Consider the following 23,397-nt stretch of genomic DNA (forward strand, 5'->3'; position numbering starts at 1 on the left):
AAAAAAGAGAATGAAGGACAAATACCAGCTGTCTATATGCTGTGCCATGTTGCCCAAATAGAAAATAAGACAGTTAAAAATGGGTTTTCCGGTTGTCAAGACATCTGGCTTTTAGATTTGACCCTCCCATGGAGCTTGTGGCCTTGAAAAATTTCCTCTCTGGGAAAATTCAGTTTTCCTATTCTATAAAATTAGGAGGAGAGATTAGATAATACATAGATAATAGATTAGATAATCCTTGTTTATTTTTTCATCTTGTCCTCTGGGTTCACATTCATAAATCCTTCATATCTTTGCTTAGGTCTTCAAGAATTGGTGTGGCTGAAAAAAATCAATCATCTGTTGGTCAAATCTTAGGCCTGTAAATCTAGCTCACTTGCTAAGAGAAGAGCCTATGTTCACCTTCTCTTCTAGTCCCTTTTGAATAATGCATTACTTTTCCCTCTCTCTGTCACCCCCAGGGACCTCATCATTGGTAAAAAAAAAAAAAGGGAATCAAGGTTACATTTTAACCTCATCTTGACCTTCTCCTTTATACATGCTCAAAGAGATCTATCTGTTCTTGTTCATTAGTATAATAAGCAGGGTGGGGAAATATATAGGAATCAATGTATCAATTAGATTTGTGACCCCAGCCTATGAATGGCAAGAAGAGGGTAGGAACAAAGTCTTTCCAAGTGCATAAAAGAGCTTGTTATTGTTGGAATTTCCCCGCCCCTCTCTCCCACCAATAGAGACGTGTGCCATTTTTAGGTTTTTGCAAGGCAAATGGGGTTAAGTGGCTTGCCCAAGTCCACACAGCTAGGTCATTAGTAAGTGTCTGAGGCTGGATTTGAACTCAGGTACTCCTGACTCCAAGGCTGGTGCTTTATCCACTGCGCCACCTAGCCGCCCCTTGTTAAGATATCTTAATAAAAACCATTTTAATAATTAAAAAAGGTTACATTTTAGGAAGGGATGGTGACAGAAAGGTCTGTCTGCTTTGATTCTTGTTACCTGACCACAGACACTTGCCCTCTTAGGCATCCCTTCCATCTTCCAGGCTTTAGATCTGTGGTCCTTCTAGGTGGACTCTACCTAGGGATGACCCGCTTCCCCTACTCTTGCCATCTCCCCCAAGTCCTCCCTAGGATGAGTTGGCAGTCCCCTTGGAGAGCCCCTGCAATGCAAGAGGGACATCGTCATGGGATGGGGTCCTGCCCTCTGACCCTGCGTTACCTGATGAGGTCAGCCGCAGAGTGATGGGCGTTTGTGGGCATTTACTACCTCTTGGGCCGAGCCCTAGGGCCATCTCTAGAGCACACCGAGGATTCTGGTGGGCAGTTGTGCTTGAGGTCCGGCTTGCGACTGTCTAATGCGCTAAGAGGCCTCCAGCCGTTGTGGCCTTCACGTGTAAGTGTCTTCGTCTGCGAGCCGGGCATGGCCTCCCCTCACGGCCAGGCGGGTGCTGCCCGGGGCTCGGCCTGCTGCCCGGCGGGCAGCCACGGCGGCACCGGCGCCTCAAGGGTCAAAGGGATCTCTGGCGCATGTGCATTACGTCTCTTCTTCCCGCCTCCCTCGCAAAAGTCAGCTGACCTTGCAACCGGCGTCGGGCTATAAAGGTGCGGAGCGTTGACGTCAGCGTCCTCTTCCGTCGTCGCCGCCGCCATTCTCGGCGCGACTCACCCCAGTCGGATCGCGAGCCGGAGAATCCACCGCCATCCGCCACCATGGTGAGGGCCGCCGCCCGCTTCGGGGGTCGAGGCCGCGCCGGGACCCGTGCGCGACGAGGGGAGACGCTCCCGGGCCGGGAGGACTGGCGAAGAGGGCCGGGGGAGCCCGGGGAAGGGCGATGGGGCAGAGGAGGAGGAGGCCGCCGCCGCCGCCGCCGCCGCCATTTCGGGGAGATGCGGCAGCCGGCGGTTCCGGGCGCGCGCCCCCGCCCAGCCTCCGGCGCGAGGCCGCGCCGCGCCCCCGCCCAGCCGCCCCCCGGCCGGCCCCGGCCCCCCGGCCGGCGGCGGGCGCGATCGCAGCCGGGTGATGTGGCAGCGGGAGCCGGGGGAGCCCCCGCGGAGGGTGGGGGAGGGGCGCGCCGGCCGCGGGCGGTACTGCAGCGGGGCCGCGCCCGGCCCGGAGCCCAGCCCGGGGGCCGCGTGGGGGCCGCGGGGGCAGGCGGATCCTGACCGGCGCCCTCGGCTTCCTAGGTGAACTTCACCGTAGACCAGATCCGGGCCATCATGGACAAAAAGGCCAACATCAGAAACATGTCGGTCATCGCTCACGTGGATCACGGCAAGTCCACCCTGACGGATTCCCTGGTTTGCAAAGCTGGAATCATTGCCTCCGCCCGTGCCGGGGAGACCAGGTTCACCGACACGAGGAAGGACGAGCAGGAGCGCTGCATCACTATCAAGTCGACGTAAGTGCGGAGGCCCAGCCTCAGCCCCGCAGTCCTGGTGCTTGGTGTTGGACAGTTTGCAAAGGATGTGATTCCCAAAGCAGGGTGGGGGGGTGTTGTGCCCCCCGCAGCTGGCGGACTAAAGGAGAATAACCCACCTCAAACTAAAGCTCTTTGAAGTCCTCAGTAAGTATGGCATGTCTGAGGCCAAAAAAAGTTTACAAACTTCTTCCACAAAAGAATCGTGCTTATATAATGGAAAGTAAAACAATTAGATGAATAACTGATGCGTCATTCCCTAGGAGAAAAGAGAAAGGCATGTGTTCAAATTTCTTTAAAAAAAAAAAAAAAAGAAACTTAGAGCCAGTACTCTCTTGGCCAGTGACCTGGAAATTTAATGTCATCCCACAGCAGAATTTTGAATATGTCAATATGAAGAATCTTCTCCACTTAAAGGGATAAATGTCTGTTTTAGTATGGCTAAATTAATTCCTATTGTATTTAAGTTTGTAAAGGTCCCTTGACGCTCTTCATCCATCTGATGGGTCCAAAGTGGATTTCTCATCTACTGTTGCTTTATCTCTTCAGTGCCATCTCCCTCTTCTACGAACTATCAGAAAATGATTTGAACTTCATCAAGCAGAGCAAAGATGGTTCTGGTTTCCTCATCAACCTCATTGACTCACCTGGGCACGTTGACTTCTCATCAGAAGTAACAGCTGCACTCCGTGTTACTGATGGTGCCTTGGTTGTGGTTGACTGCGTATCTGGTAAGCTTGCTTGATTAGAGAAAGAAGAGGGTGTTTTGTGGTCCAGATTCTCTGGGCACTAAGAGGAGGGGAGGGGTGGGGGCTGGACTGTCAAGTGGGCCACTACAAACTCTTCCCTTTTCTCAGGTGTGTGTGTTCAGACTGAGACTGTACTTCGCCAGGCTATTGCTGAGCGAATCAAGCCTGTCCTGATGATGAACAAGATGGACCGAGCCCTACTTGAGTTGCAGTTGGAGCCAGAGGAACTGTATCAGACATTTCAGCGAATTGTAGAGAATGTGAATGTTATCATCTCCACCTATGGGGAGGGCGAGAGTGGCCCAATGGGAAACATCATGGTAAGTCTGAGGAACTGATTAAATTTATGGACTAGTTGGTAACAGTGTTTAACCTGATAAGTTCTTAGAGTTGACTAATTTTTAGGTGTTCTAGTCCTCTAGGTATAATTAAAACAGCTTTAAAATTGCCTCTCTTTGTCGCTTCATAAGCACTTATCATAGCAGAAAATTCAGTTGCAAAACTAAAATTTATGAAGTCAGTGTTATTTCGATATCATAGGAATAGATTTAATTTTTTTGATGGAGGGTTAATATTAAGGTGAACTTGAAATTTTATTGAGGTCCTTTGTGATATGGAAAAACATTCCATCTATGGAAGGTGGGGGGGAGTTTGAGTGAGTGCACTCCTTTAGAGTGAGGCCAAGAAACAGCTTTGAAAGCTGTTAAGTGGAATTAAGGACTAGGATAATAATGATTTTTGCCATGGTACAATTTGCCTTTAATAGCTGGTTTCTGTATAGCCCTTTGTGGAATGGTAATGTGGATAGATTTATATATTCTTTAACCATATTTGTTGAATTTATTCATATTTATTGAGGTTACTACTGAGTAAGATAGGTCTTTTTGACTATAACCAAGCTTTTAGAAATGGTATAATTGCAGACTTGTTTTATTTAAATTGGAAATAGTGGTACCTGAAATCATAACTTGAGTTGTTTAAAGAGTCAGATGAGCTGTTAATGTGAAAGTTAAACAAGACTGGTCATCTAAATTGTAACACTTTTGTATAGTGTTTTAGGGGTGTGTGTGTGTTATATATGTTTATATATATATACACACATATACACACACACATATGCTTGTTTTTCAGTACCGAGTTCATTAAAAGTTGGGGGTTTGACTATTGGTTGGTAAAATCCAATAACTTTACTACTTTAACCTTTCAGATTGACCCAGTCCTTGGTACTGTTGGCTTTGGCTCTGGGCTTCATGGTTGGGCCTTTACTCTGAAGCAGTTTGCAGAGATGTATGTGGCAAAATTTGCTGCCAAGGGTGAAGGTCAGCTGGGACCAGCTGAACGGGCTAAGAAAGTAGAGGACATGATGAAGAAATTATGGGGTGACCGGTGAGTGGACTTGGAGATGAGATTTGTCATTAATCTTAGTTTTGCAAAATGTTATTTAAATAAGTTTTTAAGTTCAGGAAGACAGCTTAGTATTCTCGTAATAAGGTTGAATATGTTTTGCTTTTATTCTCCATCTAGGTATTTTGATCCTGCCAATGGGAAATTTAGCAAATCAGCAACCAGCCCTGATGGAAAGAAGTTGCCTAGAACTTTCTGCCAGCTGATCTTAGATCCAATCTTCAAGGTAAGAAGATAATGAGTACTGCTTTGTTCTCAAGTATTTTTTAACTTGACTGTTATGTTCATGATGATGGAATATTTCTTCACTTTGACCTGATGTCTTATGAAGAAATCTTAACTTCTGAGAAGCATGCAGTTGTTAAAATATCAAGATAAGAAAAGGTGATTTCTTTAGAAGTCAGTCTTTAAATTTTTTTCTAGGGAAAATAAGTTACCCTGAAAAATTTAAGGGGAAAAAAAATCTCTTTGTATATCTGGAAGTAAACATTTTCTTTTAAACTTTGTAACCTGCATCTTTATCAGGCCTTGTGTAAATTTGTCATCGATACATCTCTTTCCTAGTTTCTGTGCTGGAATCTAAATTTGGAAGCAAGTAGGTTTTCTTGTTTTGATTAAATAAACTGATTTCTCTGCCATAGGTATTTGATGCAATTATGACCTTTAAGAAGGAGGAGACTGCAAAACTGATTGAAAAACTTGACATCAAACTGGACAGTGAGGATAAAGACAAAGAGGGAAAACCACTTCTGAAGGTAAGGCGGAAAAGGTCTGTGACAGCTTAGAATTAAGGATTTAGAATCTTCCCTTCCGGGGGTTGAAATTACAACCTGTGTTTTTTGGTCCTGTTTATATAGGCTGTCATGAGACGCTGGCTTCCTGCTGGAGATGCACTTCTCCAGATGATAACCATCCACCTGCCTTCTCCTGTAACTGCTCAGAAATACCGCTGTGAACTGTTATATGAGGGTCCTCCTGATGATGAGGCTGCTATGGGTATGTTTTTTTTTCCCTTTTTTACCTGGGCAGAAATCTTGGAGCTTTTAGTTCTCCAAGGTAACACTGCTTGTCTCAGCAAGGACCCAAATCCATCTAGGTTGATTCTTTTATTTTCTGCTTCCTGATAAGTGACTTTTTCCCCTCATTTTGACTGGATTAACTGAACATTAGTCAGTTGTTACAGATGAGAAGGTTTCAACTTGTATGGTTACTCTAAATGACTTGGCTTTTAAGTTTAAAAAATGCTAAGGTCAACTCCTGAATATCAGCCAAAATCCTGAATAAATTTTCCCAAATTCATTTCCAAGAAATTAATAATCACAAGTGTTTGACTTTGTGTGATTCCAGTTATGCCTCTCATTACCTTTCTTCTCAGGTATTAAAAGCTGTGACCCCAAAGGTCCCCTGATGATGTACATTTCTAAAATGGTGCCAACCTCGGACAAAGGCAGATTCTATGCTTTTGGCCGTGTATTTTCTGGTCTTGTTTCCACCGGCCTAAAGGTCAGAATCATGGGACCCAATTATACCCCTGGGAAGAAGGAAGATCTCTACCTGAAGCCAATTCAGAGGTCAGAAGTTTATCCTTTCTATACTTTTAAGGAATAAGAAAAAGAAGTGCATGAAATTATTCCAGTATCCTGAGGCAAGAGCCTTTTATGGTATCACACTTGACATGCTGGTCCCAAATTCTTTGTCTTAAAGCAACTAATTCATCACGGCTGACAAAATTTTGAGCTGCCCAATTATTACTTGAAAACTAGGATTGGCGTCAGTTTTGCCACATTTGAGTTGTATTTTATACCAAAAAGGATGTTTTATATAAAAAGTAACTTGTTAAATTCTTTTGACTTGGAATGTAACTCATTAAGATTCAGAACCATCCTTTATAGCCAAGTCAGGAACCAACAATAAAAAAAGGATAATTCCCATCTTGCTTATGAACTTAGATAGCCAGCCACACAAACTGAGAGACCTAAGAGCTATAGGTGTTTCCCTTATCCTTCCCCTCTTCCCTGGATGAGCATTTTGAAATTTTCATTTGCATAGTTTGGAAGATATTTTTTAGACCAAGGGTTGGCCTGTTGTTTTTTGTTTTTAAATACAATAAACTTAAAACATAAAAACCATTCCTAACTCACAGGTAAAGCTCCCTACCCTTAGAATAGAAGAAGATTTACTATTGTGAATGACCTTGTATATGTTAGTAGTTCTTGATTTGTCAATTTTTCTTCAGGACAATTCTGATGATGGGCCGATACGTTGAACCCATTGAAGATGTGCCTTGTGGTAACATTGTTGGTCTGGTTGGTGTGGATCAGTTCCTTGTCAAGACAGGTACCATTACTACCTTTGAGCATGCCCACAACATGAGGGTGATGAAGTTTAGTGTTAGTCCTGTGGTGCGTGTAGCTGTTGAAGCCAAGAACCCAGCTGACCTGCCCAAACTAGTGGAAGGACTGAAGCGCCTGGCCAAGTCTGACCCTATGGTCCAGGTAGGTTGCTTTTAAGTGCAAAATTTTCTTAATTTACCTATTGCACTAAAAAAAATTTCCTAGGAAGTTTCACTGGTTATCTTTACTCAGTTGAGATCTCCTGGTGGCTTATCTGAATTACCTAAAGGAGACAAGGTCAAGAAGGATGTTTTCTTAGAATTGTTTTGTCCTATCTTTCTTGTGGTTTCATCTTTCTTACCTTTTACATCTATACCAAAATAGTTCATATTTCTTTGTACATTGGCTCTTTCTCTTTTCAGTGTATCATTGAGGAATCTGGGGAACATATTATTGCTGGTGCTGGGGAGTTGCATCTGGAGATCTGCCTGAAAGATCTTGAGGAAGATCATGCTTGCATTCCCATCAAGGTAAACCTCATCACTTTAAGTCTTAAGAAAGTAGGGAAGGAAACAAGGGATTGTGAACATAGAACTTATTTTTAGACTAGGTAGCCCTATTGAGAGTAATGAGAACTGATTATCCTCAGAACCTAACCCTGATTGAAAAGGAATAATTTAATTCAATATTAAAGACTTGTCACAGATCTCTAGTCATTTAAAATTCCTTTTATGAATCTGGAACTATTTTGTGTATCCTTAGACCCTTTTTTTCTTAAATGTTAGGTGTACTTGCTTGTTTTAACTGATGTGTATTTTTTTCTTTGCAGAAATCGGACCCTGTTGTCTCCTACCGAGAGACAGTCAGTGAGGAGTCAAATGTTCTCTGCCTTTCCAAATCTCCCAATAAGCACAACAGGCTGTACATGAAGGCTCGGCCCTTCCCTGATGGCCTGGCTGAAGACATTGACAAGGGTGAAGTTTCTGCCCGTCAGGAACTCAAGCAGAGAGCTCGCTACCTGGCTGAGAAGTATGAGTGGGATGTGACTGAGGCCCGTAAGATCTGGTGCTTTGGTCCTGATGGAACTGGGCCCAATGTTCTCACGGATATCACCAAGGGAGTACAGTACCTTAATGAGATCAAGGACAGCGTGGTGGCTGGATTCCAGTGGGCTACCAAGGAGGTAGATTGTGTTTAAAATGTTGGGTTATTATATTCTGGATATTCAGTTTAGATCAGAAAAAAATGCTTTTTATTGGGGGGTGCAGCTGAGGTTTCAGATAAGACAGATAAATTGGCAAATATCAATTATACTTTGCATGGAAGGTTCTTAGTTATTTTTTTTTATCTCCAGGGAGCCCTGTGTGAAGAAAATATGCGTGCAGTCCGTTTTGATGTACATGATGTGACTCTGCATGCTGATGCCATTCACCGTGGTGGTGGCCAAATCATCCCCACAGCCCGGCGCTGCCTCTATGCCTGTGTGTTGACTGCCCAGCCTCGTCTTATGGAACCCATCTATCTTGTGGAGATTCAGGTATGAAAAATGGCTATGCTACTTATAAGACTTTGAGAAACAAAAGTTCTAGGTTGAGCTGACTTCCATCTTTCCCACAGTCATTTAATAAATTTTTTAAAAATTTCATTTAGTGTCCAGAGCAAGTGGTTGGGGGCATTTATGGTGTCCTGAACAGGAAGCGAGGGCATGTGTTTGAGGAGTCCCAGGTTGCTGGCACCCCTATGTTTGTTGTGAAAGCCTATCTGCCTGTCAATGAATCTTTTGGTAAGTATTAAATTCTGAAAACCTTTCAGTAAAGCTTGTTTGGGATGTCATTTGGGCCTTAATTCTGTCACTAATCTACTGATTTGGCATCTATCACATTTTCCTCTTAAAGTGAAGTATAATCCCCTTCCCTCCCTGATAGCTGTAAGGTTCAGATGAATTTTTGATGATTGTAGCAAGTATCTGGTGCTTTACAAAAATGATCTTGGTTTGGTAGAATTCTAACAACACATTTTAAGAACTTTTTTTTTGTTGTTGAGGGAGATATTCTCAGTATATATTGAGTTAGTCATTTTTATGTTTGAAGCATTAAATTGCATTTTTAGCTTTTTAAACTTTTGCCTTTCTCATCCTTTCCCTTTTCTTCCAGGCTTCACAGCTGATTTGAGGTCCAATACAGGTGGCCAAGCCTTCCCTCAGTGTGTATTTGACCATTGGCAGATCCTGCCTGGAGACCCCTTTGACAACACTAGCCGCCCTTGCCAGGTCGTGGCAGAGACCCGCAAACGCAAAGGGCTGAAGGAAGGTATCCCAGCCCTGGACAACTTCCTGGACAAATTGTAAAAGCTCCCTCCAACATCAGTTCAAACTCCTGTTGGACTTTAGCATAACACCAATGCAGCAAATTGTTAAAACTGCAGTGACATCTCTTTGCATATACTTAATCAGTTCATAGCAACTTGAGACTTTCAAAACACATTGATATTCAGCCTTATAGGTTTCTGTGTTGCACATGACACATTTGGGGCCCACTTGGTGCCATAACTTGAAACATTTCCACTTGATGCAACTTGAGTTGCCTGTTTCCATATTTATTCAAGTCTTCAAAGAGGCAGAAAAAGGTGTCCTCTTTGCAGGGTATATTTGGCCCAGGGGGGTGGGTTGGGATGGGTCCCTAAAATTTTCTTCATTTTTCAAAGGGAAACATAGTGCCCAAAAAAGTGCAAATGAGTGCATTAAGAGGTTTTGCTTGAGTAAATGGCCTGTAGTGGATCTTCAGGAAGGGTGAAGGGAAAGTTCAGGAGATATAATCTAGTTGGCCAGAAACTAGAAGGCAAGAAAATTTTGTGCAGTGTGATTGTCATCATGAACATCTACAGATGTATTAGTGCCATTGGAATAATAAATTTGATATGGTGATGAATATCAATAACAGTGTTCAAGTGATTCATTCCAAGTATGGGTCTTTTACCTAAAATTGGACTGGGGTAATTAACAAGGTCTTTTTGTTGCTGCTTTTGGATTTCCACACTCAGCTGGCAAAGATCCTGGAATCCTAAGAAATCTACAATTGGTTAACAGCGTTTATTGAGAAACTTCTGGCACTTAAAAAAAGTTTAATGCTTATGATTATGAACATTTTTTTCCCCTTGTATTCTGAAGTAACAGTTGTCCATCTTTGGCATAAAGTGGTTCTATTTGATTATGAAACAAATATTACAGGTTAACTATCCTTCAAAATTAGAATGTTAATTCCTTAATTCTCCCCAAATCTAAACTACTTGTGGCATGGATAAAGGACTAATTGAAGTATCTGAAAGCTGTGTTTTGTCCAGCCTTGTTGGGATGGTGACCTGAGATCCTTGCATTCCATTCCTCGAGTGTGAGGATAGCTTGAATATGTGGAGTAGCACTTGTAAAATCAACCTGACTACAAAATGGACAGTCCGCTTTAATATGAATTTAATTGACCCTGGGGAGGGAAAGCTGAGATGTATTCTAGTCTCTTAGTGTTTTAAAAATCATCCCATAGTAGATATTTGACTTTTAGATAACTGAATTTTGAATTTGAATCCAGGTGTGTAGCTTTACAAATCTTTGGGCAGCACATACACTTAAAAGCTTTGGCATGGGTTAGGATATATGGGACTGCTTGCCATATTTGTTGGGTTTCAAGACATGGCTGGAATTGGCAACTTCAAATTGATATATGCCTCATGCCAGCTGAGATAGGTGAGTAGCTGTTACCTCTTTGTGGTATGTCAATAGTAATGTCCCTTTTTCTACTGGCACGACTGCCTCGTCTGAACTGCAGTAGCTTGACCCTTTAAATCGCTGTCTAGCAGCAGTCTAGAAACGACCAGGAATCTTTAGGCACAGCTGTGAGCAAGCCGGCTGATCCCAATGGGCAAGCGTGTGATGGTGTCAGATTGTTGAGTCTTGACTTCCTGATGCCGTCTGGGATTTTCTGTCTGGGATGCTTTGCCATTTCCTCTGGCTCATTTCCCAGTCATCTGTTTGCCTCATGGCAAACAGGATCTCGCCCCTAGGTGACTCGTTCATTTACTTGAGGAGGGTCTGCTGACTATTCACTGCACCACTTGGCTGCCCAGCGTCTGAGAAGGCCAGAACCTGGCCGGGCAGGTCAGTCTGTGTAGACCTGAGGGTTAGGAATCTCAGCTGCCTGCGGCTTCCGGAAGCTCCATTCACTACCCTGGTCCCCATGGCAACAGGCGCCAGGCAGCAGTGCCGGGTCCCGGGCCAGCCGCTGGAGAGCCCCGGAGCCCCTGCCTTCCGGGAGCGCACGGTTGGAGTTTTCTAATTCCTTATAAAATCTTTTCAAGCCTCAAAGCACCACTAGCGAAACGCAAGTCCTGCGTGATGCAGAGCAGAACTTCCGGTCTGCACTGCGCAGGTAAATACTAGCGCTGAATGAATGAAACCCGGGGCCGGCACTGCATGGGCGGGCTAGGAACCGGAAACTAGTCTTTTTTTGTCCTCCGCCACGCTAATTTGCACCTGGAGCAGCCAATCAGGTGCTTTTCTGGACCTCTTTTGTCCCGCCCTTCTTCCTCAGCGCCCTCTAGCGGCCGGTAACCCGGGTCGACGACTCGGCTTCCCAGAATGCTCATGGGCGGGGTTTTCCCGGAGAAGCTGGGGTGGGGGGGGAGGGGATGAAGGGTAAAGAATGACAGCGCGAGTGTGGGCGGGGGACGCCGGGGCGTGCGGACGTTCGGAGACGGGGCTCAGGATTGGCCAAGGGCGCGCCGGCGCGATGACGTCGCGTACGTCGGAGCGCTGCGGCGGCGCAGAGCGGGCGCTGCTGAGGTAAGCGCCGGGGCTGGCCGCAGACTCGCCTTCCGCACCGCCTCAGACGCGTCCCTTGCGGCGCGGAGCCTGAGGTGGGAGCCGGGGGGCGGCCCGCGCGCCGGGACGTCTGCGGGAGCGGGCCGGAGGAGGGAGCGGCGCACCGACCGGGGCGGGGCGACGTCCTCGGGCGCGGTGTCCGGCCCGACCCGCAGCCATGTCCACGTTCAGGCAGGAGGACGTGGAAGAGCACTACGAGATGGGCGAGGAGCTGGGCAGGTAAGGCCGGTCGTGGTCCTGTCCCCGCTTGCCCCTTCCAGGGGGCGGCTCACAAGCTGCCGCTGCCTTGTTCTCCTTTTCCTGGAAAGCCTGGAGGGAAGGGGAGGAGCAAGAGTTCCACCGAGACCTCGGAGAAACTTGGAAAAAAGCGGCTCGGCCGCCGCCGCCAGCCCCTGCTGTCTCACTGGTGTGACAAAAGTTTAAATCTCCGATCCGACCGAGCAGATGATTTCCTGTTAGTCTGTGTTAATCCGGCTGGGCCGGACTCTGCCGTGCAGCCGCGAACCTTATATGGTCCGGCATCTCTCCCCGGGCCGCCTATAGGCCGGGCGGATGATGTCACCGGACAAAAATGTAAATAACGGAGCCTTGTGTGTGGCTTCTGCTGAAAAGAGCTTCTTCTGAGACCACATGGGCCTCTTTGTTCCTTTAAACCCTACCCTGCTACTATTGGAATTCCCTCAAGTTGAGGCATGCCCCTTAGGAGGATGAAGGTAACAGGGCAGGGTGACCTCCAACCGCAGCTCACCTTCAGAAAGGACCGTCAGGCTTACAAAAGAACTTTCTGACGTAGGTAACTTGTAACCTGCATTTTATAGGGAAGGAGATTGAACCTTAGAAAAATGACTTTGCAGTTTTTCTTTTCTTTTTTAGAATTGGGGATTTGAACCTGTTTCATGAGTCGGTATTTTTATTATTGAACACCTTGATTCTTTGAATTTCTCACTTAACTGAGAAATCGTTCAATGTACTTTGAACTAAAGAGGACAGAGAAGAATTGTTAAGATGTGGTTCTGAAGCTTGTGGCTGCTAGATACTTCCCACCTGGCTTCAGAGTTTAACTGGAAAGATAAAATTTAAATGAAGCAATTAGCAGTTGATGAGAATTTATGTGGTACTGACTATCAGGAAAAATAGGAGTTTGGAGAGGGGAAAGATAATGGTTTAGAGTGATCAGGTTTAAGCTTCTTGGAGGAAGTGGGATTGAGGCTTTAAAGAATGGATAGGCTTTGGAAAGGTAGAAGAGTAGATAGGCATTCCATGTGGGAGTTGAGGGAACAAAGGAATCTGGAATGAGTATAGTGTTTTTGGTGTAGTGTTTGGCTGAGTGGGTGGTTGCTCTTGGTGGAACAGTAGCACTGAGAAAGTTTTTTAGATAAGTGAGCTAAGAGTGAATAAATTAGGGTAAGACCTGGTTAAGGAGACTTTCCTTTTCTACCCTTGTAAGACTTATGTTCTATAGTTTTTGATTTATCTGGTTTATTACCCGTTTTCTTGCTTTGAGAATCATCTAGCTACCCGTTCTTTTGAACATATAATCTCACATCCAACAATTGGGAAGTTAGGGCTTCAGCATCCAGTTCTCTATGTATTCCATCCAAAGGAAATCTGATTATAATATATGAATATGTGTATGGGGATGTCTTGACCTTATCCTACAGGATTACTATCTTCAAGGGCCTACCCAAAATTGACCTCTATACAAGCCTATTTCCCATAGCTGAGTTATACTATCAAAGGTCTATATTCTTAGTTCTGGCAGCTGCTGTATCATTCTTTCCTAGAGTTAGTAGCCTTCCACACCTTATAAGAAAAGCGTATGTCTGGAAGAAGTTAAGTGATGTGGGTGCTTCATCCAACATTGTGGGAAAACCATTATTGGAATTTGAACACAAGCCACACCACTCACTAACTGGACATATGGGAGGAATGAAGAAGATCTTTACCTTTCTAAGAGTTTTTCTCTTTTTCTTTCTTTTCCTTTATATTTCTCCCTAACTTGTTTTTTCCCTGAACTCTGTACAGTGGTCAGTTTGCAATTGTACGGAAATGCCGTCAGAAGAGCAACGGGATGGAGTATGCAGCTAAGTTCATTAAGAAGCGTCGATTGTCATCTAGTCGTCGGGGGGTAAGCCGAGAGGAGATAGAGAGAGAGGTGGATATTCTTCGGGAGATCCAGCACCCTAACATCATTACCCTCCATGACATCTTTGAGAACAAGACAGATGTAGTGCTGATCTTGGAGCTGGTTTCTGGGGGTGAACTCTTTGATTTCTTGGCCGAAAAGGAGTCCCTAACTGAGGAGGAGGCAACCCAGTTCCTTAAGCAGATTTTAGATGGTGTCCATTATCTGCACTCCAAGAGAATTGCCCACTTTGACTTAAAGGTGAGCCCTGTTTTCCTGTCTTACTTTTTCTTGGACTTTTGAGGGAATAGAGAACAGTTTTCTCTAACCGTCTGTTTTTTCTTAAACTTGGTGAAATGAAGACCTTGGTTTGAATACTGCCTCTGTACTTGTAAGCTATGTGACCCTGGGCAATCACTTAACCTCTCACCCTCAGTTTCCTTATTTGTAAAAGGAACCGGTTGAATTCAGTAACCTCTAATGTGGACTCTTAAGTCTGAAATCATGATTCTCTTGTTTCTGACCCTGAGAATTCCAAGCAGTATTAGAAATTATGCTTCTTCAGCTCCTTCCTTATATCCTTTTTTTTTGGAGAGGAATTAATTTATGTTTTTTGGGTCTGGTTATTTAAGCCTCTATCTGTTCATTTTTCTACTTTTCTTTCATCTTGGACTTTTGGACCTCTCTATTTTGTTAGTTTTTGTGGAACTTAAGTTCAGATTAAGTTTTTTTCTTTTCAGAGACAGCTGCATGTCAGTGCTTGGTCCAAGACTGGGAGGGTTAGATGGCTTTTTTCTAACATAAAGCTTATTTTTTTTAAACTTATGTTTCTTTAAAATAGGGAGTATTTTTGACAATAATTGTTGCACTACATTTATTTTTAAACCCACGAAACCTGATTTGTATTTCTCTCTTACAGCCAGAGAACATCATGCTTCTAGATAAAAACGTGCCCAACCCTCGAATCAAGCTCATTGATTTTGGCATTGCTCACAAAATTGAGGCAGGGAATGAATTCAAGAATATTTTTGGAACTCCAGAATTTGTAGGTAAGTGACCATTCTATGTAGTAGAGACCCTATAGAGACTATGGGAAGAGACTATGTTGGCTATGCTTTTTTTTGGAGAGGGAAAGACTGAGAATGCTGGCTTCATCATCTTTTAAATTCCAAGAATACCTGGCTTGCACTACAAACAGTTTCTGTTATTACCTTCCTGTTTGTCATGTTATCCTCTCCTTTAGGCGTATTAGAAATTCAAGGACCTAAGTTGTGTCTCATTAGACTGGTACCCCAATTTTCCTAACCATGTTGCATGTCTGGGTATATATACTAGAGTTGATCTTTTACAAAGTAGGACTGATCCCCCTTCTCTTCCTATTTTTCCTAAGCTCCTGAGATCGTGAACTATGAGCCACTAGGTCTGGAGGCAGATATGTGGTGAGTGAGAGGAGCTGATGTTGGGCTTCCCTGATAACCTTCAGTTCCCCAGCAGTTTACTAGGACTCAATTTGGAAATACATCTAGAATTATAGTATCTCTTAATATAGACAGATGAGGCAACTTTTTTTTTTGTAATGTCTTTCATTCCACTTTTATGCACATCTCTTAAAGGAATTGGGATGATCAGACCAGTCTCTACCTCCTTTTTTTTTTTTTTTAAGATTTATACAAGGCAAATGGGGTTAAGTGGCTTGCCCAAGGCCACACAGCTAGGTCATTATTTAGTGTCTGGGACCAGATTTGAACCCAGGTACTCCTGACTCCAGGGCCGGTGCTTTATTGTGTACCGAGTCTCTACCTCTTAATAGCCTTACAGGTTCAAGGCTAAAACAGGCAAACCTAAGACTGACTCGTTCCTATGACTTCTTCCCTCACTTGAAATGTTAAAACCCGGAGGAATTTGGGCCTGCCATTGATCTTTTGTTCCCTTCTCTCTTTTTTCCTTTCCCTAGTTAGTCTTCCTGATTTAAAGATGCCTCAGAATGCATCATGTTTCATAGAAGGAGCCTTTAGACACTCATTCTCATTATATTCTTCAACTTTCCCAATCTGGGGCTAGTGTCTAATGGATGCTTCATGGCATTATTTGACCTCTTGAGCTCTGCCTTGGTTCCCAGTATGGAGGTGATTTTTAGGCAAATTGGTATAGAAACCTTCAGTATTAATAATCAGGAGGCATCATAGAGATCATATAGTCCAAATACTTCATTTTACAAGTAGGGAGAATTGAAGTCCGTGGAGAGGAAAATTTTGGCCAAATTGTACATTGTTTCTTGATCTCTAATTATATTTCTGAAATCCCAGGAGTTCTACTGAGGTTTATAAAACCTTATGTCCTTGCTGTCTTCCAAAAACTTCCTTTCTGTTGTCTGCTCTGCTTTTTTAAAAAATAAATTTATTTAAGGGACAATGGGGTTAAACGACTTGCTCAAGGTCACCCAGCTAGATAATTATTAAGTGTCTGAGGCCAGATTTGAACTCAGGTACTCCTGACTTCAGGGCCAGTGCTCTATGCACTGGGCCACCTAGCTGCCCCCGTCTACTCTGCTTTTAACTTTTGACTTGATAGTGGTAAATCCAGAACAGGGTTGCCACTCTTTTTATACAGAGAGGCTTTGGATAGAGCTGTGCTAAAGAAAAAGCATGGGTTTTGTCCCTTCCATGTGAGTCATTATCTCTGGAGTTATAGAATAATGTTCCATTGTGATCAGTTTTTTCTTTTCTTTTCTCAGGAGCATTGGAGTGATCACATATATTCTGTAAGTATTTTCATATTTATTTCTTCTTGCAGATGGTCTCTGGTTAGGACAGTATATCTATGGCATGTCAACTCATTCTCCAAAAAACAGCTTTTGAGCATGTAGAAAATCCTCTGCCCTATAGTTACTGGTTCTTGTCCTCACATACTTCCCACAGAAGAGGAAGGCAAGACATATTTGAAGTAACTAGAGAATAGTTACAAAAGAGAATTGAGTGCTAGCTTGTGTGAAAGAGCTTAGGATGCTCTTTCCTATTGTCCTTGTAGTGTTGCACAGCTGGCTCTTTGTTATACCACATGGTGGCTTTCTGTGTGCTTGAGAAAGTTTGGGGTGCTAGGGTTAGCGTTACAAATGCCAGAAGGCTCAGTAGTTTTCTGACTTTTTAATAGGACAGTGAAGTGCATTTCCCTCATTTATAAAATGGGGTGAACAAAGTGGTTGTTGGGTATTGGGAGATTGGGGAGATAATTCTTGGACTTTTATCTCATGCTTCTTAGAGTTGGCAGCACAGGATGGTGTTTGGGGAAAATCTACTGTTGAAACTCAGACCTATTATCTATCATGCCAAGTGAAAGAGTAAGGACTTTGTCCTTATCATGTTTTTGGATCCTATAACTTCTGGGCTTTGTTTACATAATGCAGGGGTACCACGGGCTTTGGTTGTTTGTCCAGGCTCTAAGATTTGGGGAGACCTCTTTGATGAGATGTATGTATATTTTCTAGCTTGAGTGGAGCATCACCATTCTTGGGTGAAACCAAGCAGGAGACTCTCACCAACATTTCAGCTGTAAACTATGACTTTGATGAAGAGTATTTCAGTAATACCAGTGAGCTGGCCAAGGACTTCATCCGTCGATTGCTTGTCAAAGATCCCAAGTATGAGGTTCTAGGACCTTGGGATGGGGTAGTACTATAATTGGGTGGTATCTATGGCATAGTCTTCCCACTATATAGTGTTTGGGTACTAAAAAAGTGTGGCTTGGAATCCTAGCATTGCTGCTCACTAATATGCAACTTTGACAAAATCATTTATCTTCTCTGGGATTGCTTATTTACTTAACTTTGAATGGATATCCCTTCCAACTATAGATCTTTAGGCACTAGGTCATGAATGAGTCTGAGTTTTCCTTTTTTTTAATTTAACTAAATCTTTATCAGTGAAATGATGTAAAAAAAAATCCTTACAAATCTGAGAACTTAACCATATATGAGAGAAGTAGAGGTATTAGATATTATTCCTTTCCCCCTCTGCACTTTACTTCTGTCATTTTTGGTTTCTACTTTTTTTCTTGAGCCATTCCTATTATTGATCTAAGGTAATAATAGATGTTATTTACTATTTCCAAGCCCATGAGAATTTCAGAGCACAAAACTTAAAAAAAATAACCCACCCAGACCACAACTTGATAATGAACATCAAAGTCAAATGCTTATCCTAAAAGGCTGGTATAATCATTCACCCATCTTTTCTGAATTCCATTTTGATGTTTAAATCTGTTATTGAAAAAGTTCTTCCTTCTAGGGCCTTGGGATGGGGGTAGTACTGTAATTGGGTGGTATTCATTTGAAATATCACTCTCTCTCTTCCACCCATGGCTTGTTGATTTAGTTAGTCTTTCTGTGAATCAGTTTTTCTGTTTGTCAAATGGGGATAATACATATCACACATAGTGTTTGAGGTTGAAATCAGGTTGTATTTGAAAAGTGTTTTGAAAATATAAGTGCTATATAAATAAAAGATGATATTTTTCCAGGAAAAGGATGACCATTGAGCAGAGCCTGGAGCATTCATGGATTAAGGTGAGTAGGGTTTAGGCCCCTCTGCCCTTGGATTCACAAGCCATTGGTCTGGTATTTTGGCAGAACATTCTCAGGGACTGACTCAGTAGTCTCAGATTGAACTGACCATGATGTGTTGAGTTGTCCCCCTCTAACTTTGTACAGAGGATTAGATCAGTCTCTTACCCTTTTATGGTGTTTTGGGGGATTCTTCACCCTGAAGTCTGATGAACGGCCAGATTGATTGTCCAGGGATGATGTTGTTTGTCTTATAGCTTCTGGAAAAGGAACTTGGGGAAATCCTGAAGGCCTACTCCTGCCCTCTCCAGCCCTAGTAGGCTTGCTTGAAGATTTTTCCCCTGAATAGTTCCTCCTCACATTCAACTCCTACTGAAAGCCTTTCACAGCATTCCCCCCTCAGTGTTTGGTCATGTCATTAGTAGCAAGCATTTCCCAGCCTCCATGCAGGTCACTTTGCCCTAAAGAAGTCCTTATATATCCAACCACTCTCTTACCCCTACAGGTGATTAAGAGGAGGAATGTGCGGAATGAGGACAGCGGCAAGAAGCCAGAGAGGCGACGGCTGAAGACAACCCGCCTCAAAGAGTACACTATCAAATCCCACTCAAGCATGCCCCCGAACAACACATACATCAACTTTGAGCGCTTTTCTAGGGTTCTGGAGGAGGTGGCAGCAGCTGAAGAGGGCCTGCGAGAGCTGGAGCGAAGCAAGAAGCTGTTCCGTGAGGACATTGAAGTCCTGACTTCTATCTATGAGGAGAAGGAGGCTTGGTATAAGGAGGAGAATGAGAGCATCGGACAGGACCTCAGGCTGCTTCGTCAGGAGCTACACAAGACGGAGGCACTGAAACGGCAGGCCCAAGAAGAGGCAAAGGGGGCTCTGCTGGGGGCAAATGGGCTGAAGCGCCGCCTCAGCCGTCTGGAGAACCGCTTTGAGGCCCTGGCTAAGCAAGTAGCATCAGAGATGAGGTTTGTTCAGGACCTGGTCTATGCCATGGAGCAAGAGAAGCTGCAGGATGGGGACTGCAGTGTGCGTTAATGACCCTGGGATGGAGGAGAGGAGGAGGACCAGGTGGGGGGGGAGTGGGGGGTGGTCAGAGGTAATGTTCTGTAGCACTATGAGGCAGAAGAAAACTGTGATTGATAACTTGGATGAAGATAGAGGATCTGGGATTGGCTACTCTCCAAAGGGCTCTCTAGTAAAGAGTAGAGACAGTGCTGTCATTCCTTTTATTAACCTTCCCTGGGAGCCTCTGATTTAATTCTGAATCAGAGGGACAGGAAGGTTTGGCCAAATTGGAATGTCAGAACAAAATAAGAATTAATGTACTGAGCAATGTCAGTTTCTGCAACATTGCTGCTTACCCTCTCTTAGTCACAGTTTGGATTGAGTGGATTTGAAAGACACAACTTTCTTTATTCTGCCTTGGAACTGAAAAAAATTGTCATAATTCATACAACTGAGGGACATTCTGGACTTGGAGGGTCACCCATCACCCCCTTGTCTGGTAAAACAAAAAAAGTACAAATGATACTTATGCCATTGGACAGATTGTCTTCTGGAAGAACCTCACTCTTGTGGACTGTTGTAAGTTTCTGAATGGAGAACATTATGACCAGCGTCTGCTATATAGGCAGCTAGAGAAATTCTGCACAGGACCCTCCTATCTTGAGCTGACCTTATTTGAGAAGATTCCACTCTTAAATTAGATTTGCAGAGGCACAAGCTACTTGTAGATCTAAGCCCTAATAAAGCCATGAAACTACATGAGAATGAAATAGGATCATCTCCCAAAGCTAGACCCAATTGGAATATAGATGTATTTTCTTAAATTTAACAAGTGTTTTTCTAGCCTTGTATAAATGTGCACTAAGTGAAAGAAAATCTTGATCTGGTTAAAGTCACATTGAGCAGTCCCAGCATCAAATAGTGGCCCAGACCCAGTGACTGTCCTGGCTGTCTCCCTTTGCCTCCTGGCCATTTATTACCCTTTATATGGGTGAAAAGACAGCTCTGGTGGCAGCAAAGCCTCATGCTGTCTGTGACAGTGTTTCAGACTCATTATTGCCCAGAATATTTAGAGAAGAACTGGGCTGATTCCTTATTTTTAGCTCCCAGGTCAGTCTGCCCACTCGTACTGCCTTTCCCCCTCACTGCTGGCAGCTTTGTTTTAGAAGGTGTCCCCCAAGTCTTAGTGCAATTTTAATCTATTTGGGTTTAACACTGCACTAAGGCTTTTGAGACGCCTTGTATTTTGTGAAGTCAGATTCTAGAAATCCTTTAAGCCATTTTTAGTTGCACGGGGCAAGCTCCTTGAGGGCAAGGACAGTGTTTTATTTTTCAGGATTGGTTTTCTCCATCTGTACACTTGCATTAGCTACCTCAGAATCATTGGGGGGGAGTGCTTTTCAAACCTTTAAGTGCCATAGCAATATGAGGTTTTATTATCTTGTTCTTCTCTACAGCACCTAGTAGATAGTACTTTATTCTTGATTGTTGACTCTTGAATTCTGAGTCAAGTTTTTTTGGTTTGTAGACTTCCCTTTTCCTTGGGCTCCTGAATGGTCAGCTAATTGTAGGAGTAAGCAAATTCAACCCAAGTCACATTTAAGGACCTATTATTTACTGTATTTACTAAGTGCTGAGAGAGAAAAAAGGATTATGTGGTTCTTGCTCTTATGAGCTTATCTTCTTGTAGGCTATATTAAAAAGGGTTAAAAACCAGAAGGAATCATTTAAACCATTGGGGTCCCAAACTCAAATAGAAATTGGGCCACTAAACTAAAAGAAAAGCATCTCTTAAAGGCTGTATATTGACTTAGAAAACAACATATTAATGCTATCTATGTTCTATTGTATTTCTATTTATTTTAAGTATTTCCCAATGACATTTTAATATGGTTCAGAGGTGTTAAACACCTTTGATCTGTCCTCATTTTACAATTCAGAAAAAAGTTCAGAAAAGTTGTGACATGTCCACAGGGGAAGAGAAAGGATATTTTAAAAAGCATGAGTTATTTATGGGAACTAGAAGGGACCTCAGGGGTCATTTAGTCCAAACTTCTTTTCACATGAAGGAACAGGCCCAAATAATGTAGGAAGGGAGCTCTTCAGGGTAACATGCTGAATTTGTGACGTCCCAGGTTAATCTAGGCAGTCATTACAGATCATGTCAAATATTTGTTGATTCAACAGTGGTGCAGAGTAATGCTCTTAGATCATGGGAATACACAGGAAAGAATACTTAGAAACTCATGTTTTCAAGGAGCCAGTCACCTAATACAGGCATAACTTTATGGAACATCTATATGTTATTCTATTGGTCTGGTTGTGAAGAAATTCAGTTTTCCTTTGGGTTTTTGTTACAGAGTTAGAGATATGTTCCCTTAACAGACCAATTCGAATACTTTTTTCATGAGTAATGAGTTGATATGGTGGTCATACTTCAGACATTATGGATATTTCTAATTCTAGCTTCTCTTATTTCACTTCTTTTCTTCCTATCAACCTTTTCTCAGATCATGATAATTTCTTCAGTACCTGAGGATCCAAATTCTCTTCTTAGTCCTTGGAACTTAGTCCTGTTCTTTTGGGTTAGGTAATTTAGGTTATGTAATAGGCAATAATACCATATGTGGCCACTAGATGCTGCCTTCTGACAAAGTATATATACTAGCCTAAAAAAAGGTTGAGGTAATAGCTTTTATAAAGTGAATTTGTGCCCAACTTTATCTAACTCTATAAGTCTGGAAAGCTGTAAAAACAAGTTGACCTAAAGTAAAAGATGCCTGTATATTCTTTTCTTAGCCTAGAGAGTGTTTGGGCACACTTTAGGATACTGGAGTTAGGAATAGTAGAAATGAACTCTTTGGGAGTTTCTTTTCATTCTTGATTTCTCCTAGTGAAATTCTCTTCACTTTTCATATTTAAATGCATAACTTTTGAAGCTCCAGAGTATTGAAAAAGGTGTATTTAGTAGAGAAAGATGAGTAAGCACTTCTCTTTACCCTCCCTTGAGTCCCTTGAATGGTCATGGAGATTGAAGGACCCAGGCATGGACAAATCTGAGATTTGACTTCTCTTGGATAAGGATAAACTGTTGAGGGACAAGGAAACACTTGAACGGAAACATGAAATACTTCTGTTCTAGGAGAGTGGAAGGGATTTGGTGCCTCTCTGATGCTCAAGGCCTGAGATATAGGTGGCCCTACATGCCCCATTTGTTGGAGGTTGGGGTGTAATGGTATGAAGTGTCAGAAATACTCTCTTCCTTGCAGTTAAATTTGTTGGGGGAGAGGGATAGTTAAGAGGGGCCCAAGGATCATAGTAGTAATGAACCATGACCCTAAAGCACTGGTGATGGTGAAAGAACCTCCCATCATTCATTTAATTAATGGGTTAGTAAGTGTGAGGCATTCTGCTAAATTCTAAGGACATACAGACAAAAATGGATTAATGTTTCCCAGCTAACAGGACAGGGAAGCTGGTTCTAGGGGAGGGAGCTTCACAATCCCCTTCCACCCACCTTGACGTGGGTTCCCTGCCTTGTCAAGACTTAATGCTTCCTATCCTTTCTTATACTGTGTTATTCCCATAGACCTATGTAATCTGGAACTCTATAGTGTGCCCTGGGCTATAGCTATTGTATGTGCATGTTCTTAAGTACCTTGAATACACATGCATATGCAGTAATATGTCACAAACTGAAAGGAAATAAAACTTTTATATTTCTTGGACCCTGGGATGTATGCTGGTTCATTCTCTGGGTCGTAGGGAGAAAACCCAAACCTTAAGGCCTTAGGTTTGATTTTTTTTAAAAAAATGTTTATTTTTTAATATTTATTTTTTTATTTTGAGTTCCATTTTTTTCTCAAGCCCCTTTTCCTCCCATTGACAAGTCAAGCAATATACTTATTATACTTGTGAAGTCATGTAAAA

The 23,397-nt window shown here is 43.0% G+C and overlaps 2 protein-coding genes and 1 non-coding gene across 4 annotated transcripts; all 3 read left to right on the top strand.

The window, feature by feature from the left end:
- Positions 1–1,575: 1,575 nt before the first annotated feature.
- On the top strand, positions 1,576–9,838 carry LOC141500654 (elongation factor 2). Its single transcript, XM_074204042.1, has 15 exons — positions 1,576–1,712; positions 2,184–2,398; positions 2,966–3,147; positions 3,274–3,485; positions 4,373–4,551; positions 4,690–4,795; positions 5,211–5,324; positions 5,427–5,565; positions 5,945–6,140; positions 6,806–7,064; positions 7,325–7,432; positions 7,732–8,085; positions 8,257–8,439; positions 8,553–8,685; positions 9,056–9,838. Exons 1-15 carry the CDS (start codon positions 1,710–1,712, stop codon positions 9,247–9,249), a joined length of 2,577 nt encoding a protein of 858 aa, XP_074060143.1. The 5' UTR covers positions 1,576–1,709; the 3' UTR covers positions 9,250–9,838.
- LOC141503827 (small nucleolar RNA SNORD37) lies at positions 4,852–4,918 on the top strand. The gene has a single exon (XR_012473128.1). It is a non-coding gene; the product is annotated as a small nucleolar RNA SNORD37 (small nucleolar RNA).
- A 1,898-nt stretch (positions 9,839–11,736) lies between the features above and the next one.
- Positions 11,737–21,794, top strand: LOC141500655 (death-associated protein kinase 3). 2 transcript variants are annotated; one of them, XM_074204043.1, is made up of 8 exons: positions 11,737–11,991; positions 13,798–14,158; positions 14,817–14,946; positions 15,288–15,336; positions 16,632–16,658; positions 17,382–17,534; positions 18,413–18,458; positions 18,961–21,794. In XM_074204043.1, exons 1-8 carry the CDS (start codon positions 11,930–11,932, stop codon positions 19,495–19,497), a joined length of 1,365 nt encoding a protein of 454 aa, XP_074060144.1. In that variant the 5' UTR covers positions 11,737–11,929; the 3' UTR covers positions 19,498–21,794. The 2 variants fall into 2 exon arrangements, with proteins under 2 accessions (XP_074060144.1, XP_074060145.1); XM_074204044.1 differs by lacking the exon at positions 11,737–11,991 and adding an exon at positions 12,004–12,561.
- The last annotated feature ends 1,603 nt before the right edge of the window (positions 21,795–23,397 follow it).

This window comes from Macrotis lagotis, chromosome X (assembly GCF_037893015.1).
Source record: "Macrotis lagotis isolate mMagLag1 chromosome X, bilby.v1.9.chrom.fasta, whole genome shotgun sequence".
In the NCBI taxonomy this organism is placed as follows: domain Eukaryota; kingdom Metazoa; phylum Chordata; class Mammalia; order Peramelemorphia; family Peramelidae; genus Macrotis; species Macrotis lagotis.

What these genes read in the sequence shown, in the direction of transcription:
- LOC141500654 (XM_074204042.1), top strand. An exon ending in ATGCTTGCATTCCCATCAAG is followed by an intron (nt 7,433 to 7,731) that starts GTAAACCTCATC and finishes TTTTCTTTGCAG; the next exon opens with AAATCGGACCCTGTTGTCTC. An exon ending in TCTATCTTGTGGAGATTCAG is followed by an intron (nt 8,440 to 8,552) that starts GTATGAAAAATG and finishes AATTTCATTTAG; the next exon opens with TGTCCAGAGCAAGTGGTTGG.
- LOC141500655 (XM_074204043.1), top strand. Translation starts at nt 11,930, where the DNA reads ATGTCCACGTTCAGGCAGGAGGACGTGGAAGAGCACTACGAGATGGGC. An exon ending in GGTCTGGAGGCAGATATGTG is followed by an intron (nt 15,337 to 16,631) that starts GTGAGTGAGAGG and finishes TTCTTTTCTCAG; the next exon opens with GAGCATTGGAGTGATCACAT. An exon ending in TGGAGCATTCATGGATTAAG is followed by an intron (nt 18,459 to 18,960) that starts GTGAGTAGGGTT and finishes TTACCCCTACAG; the next exon opens with GTGATTAAGAGGAGGAATGT.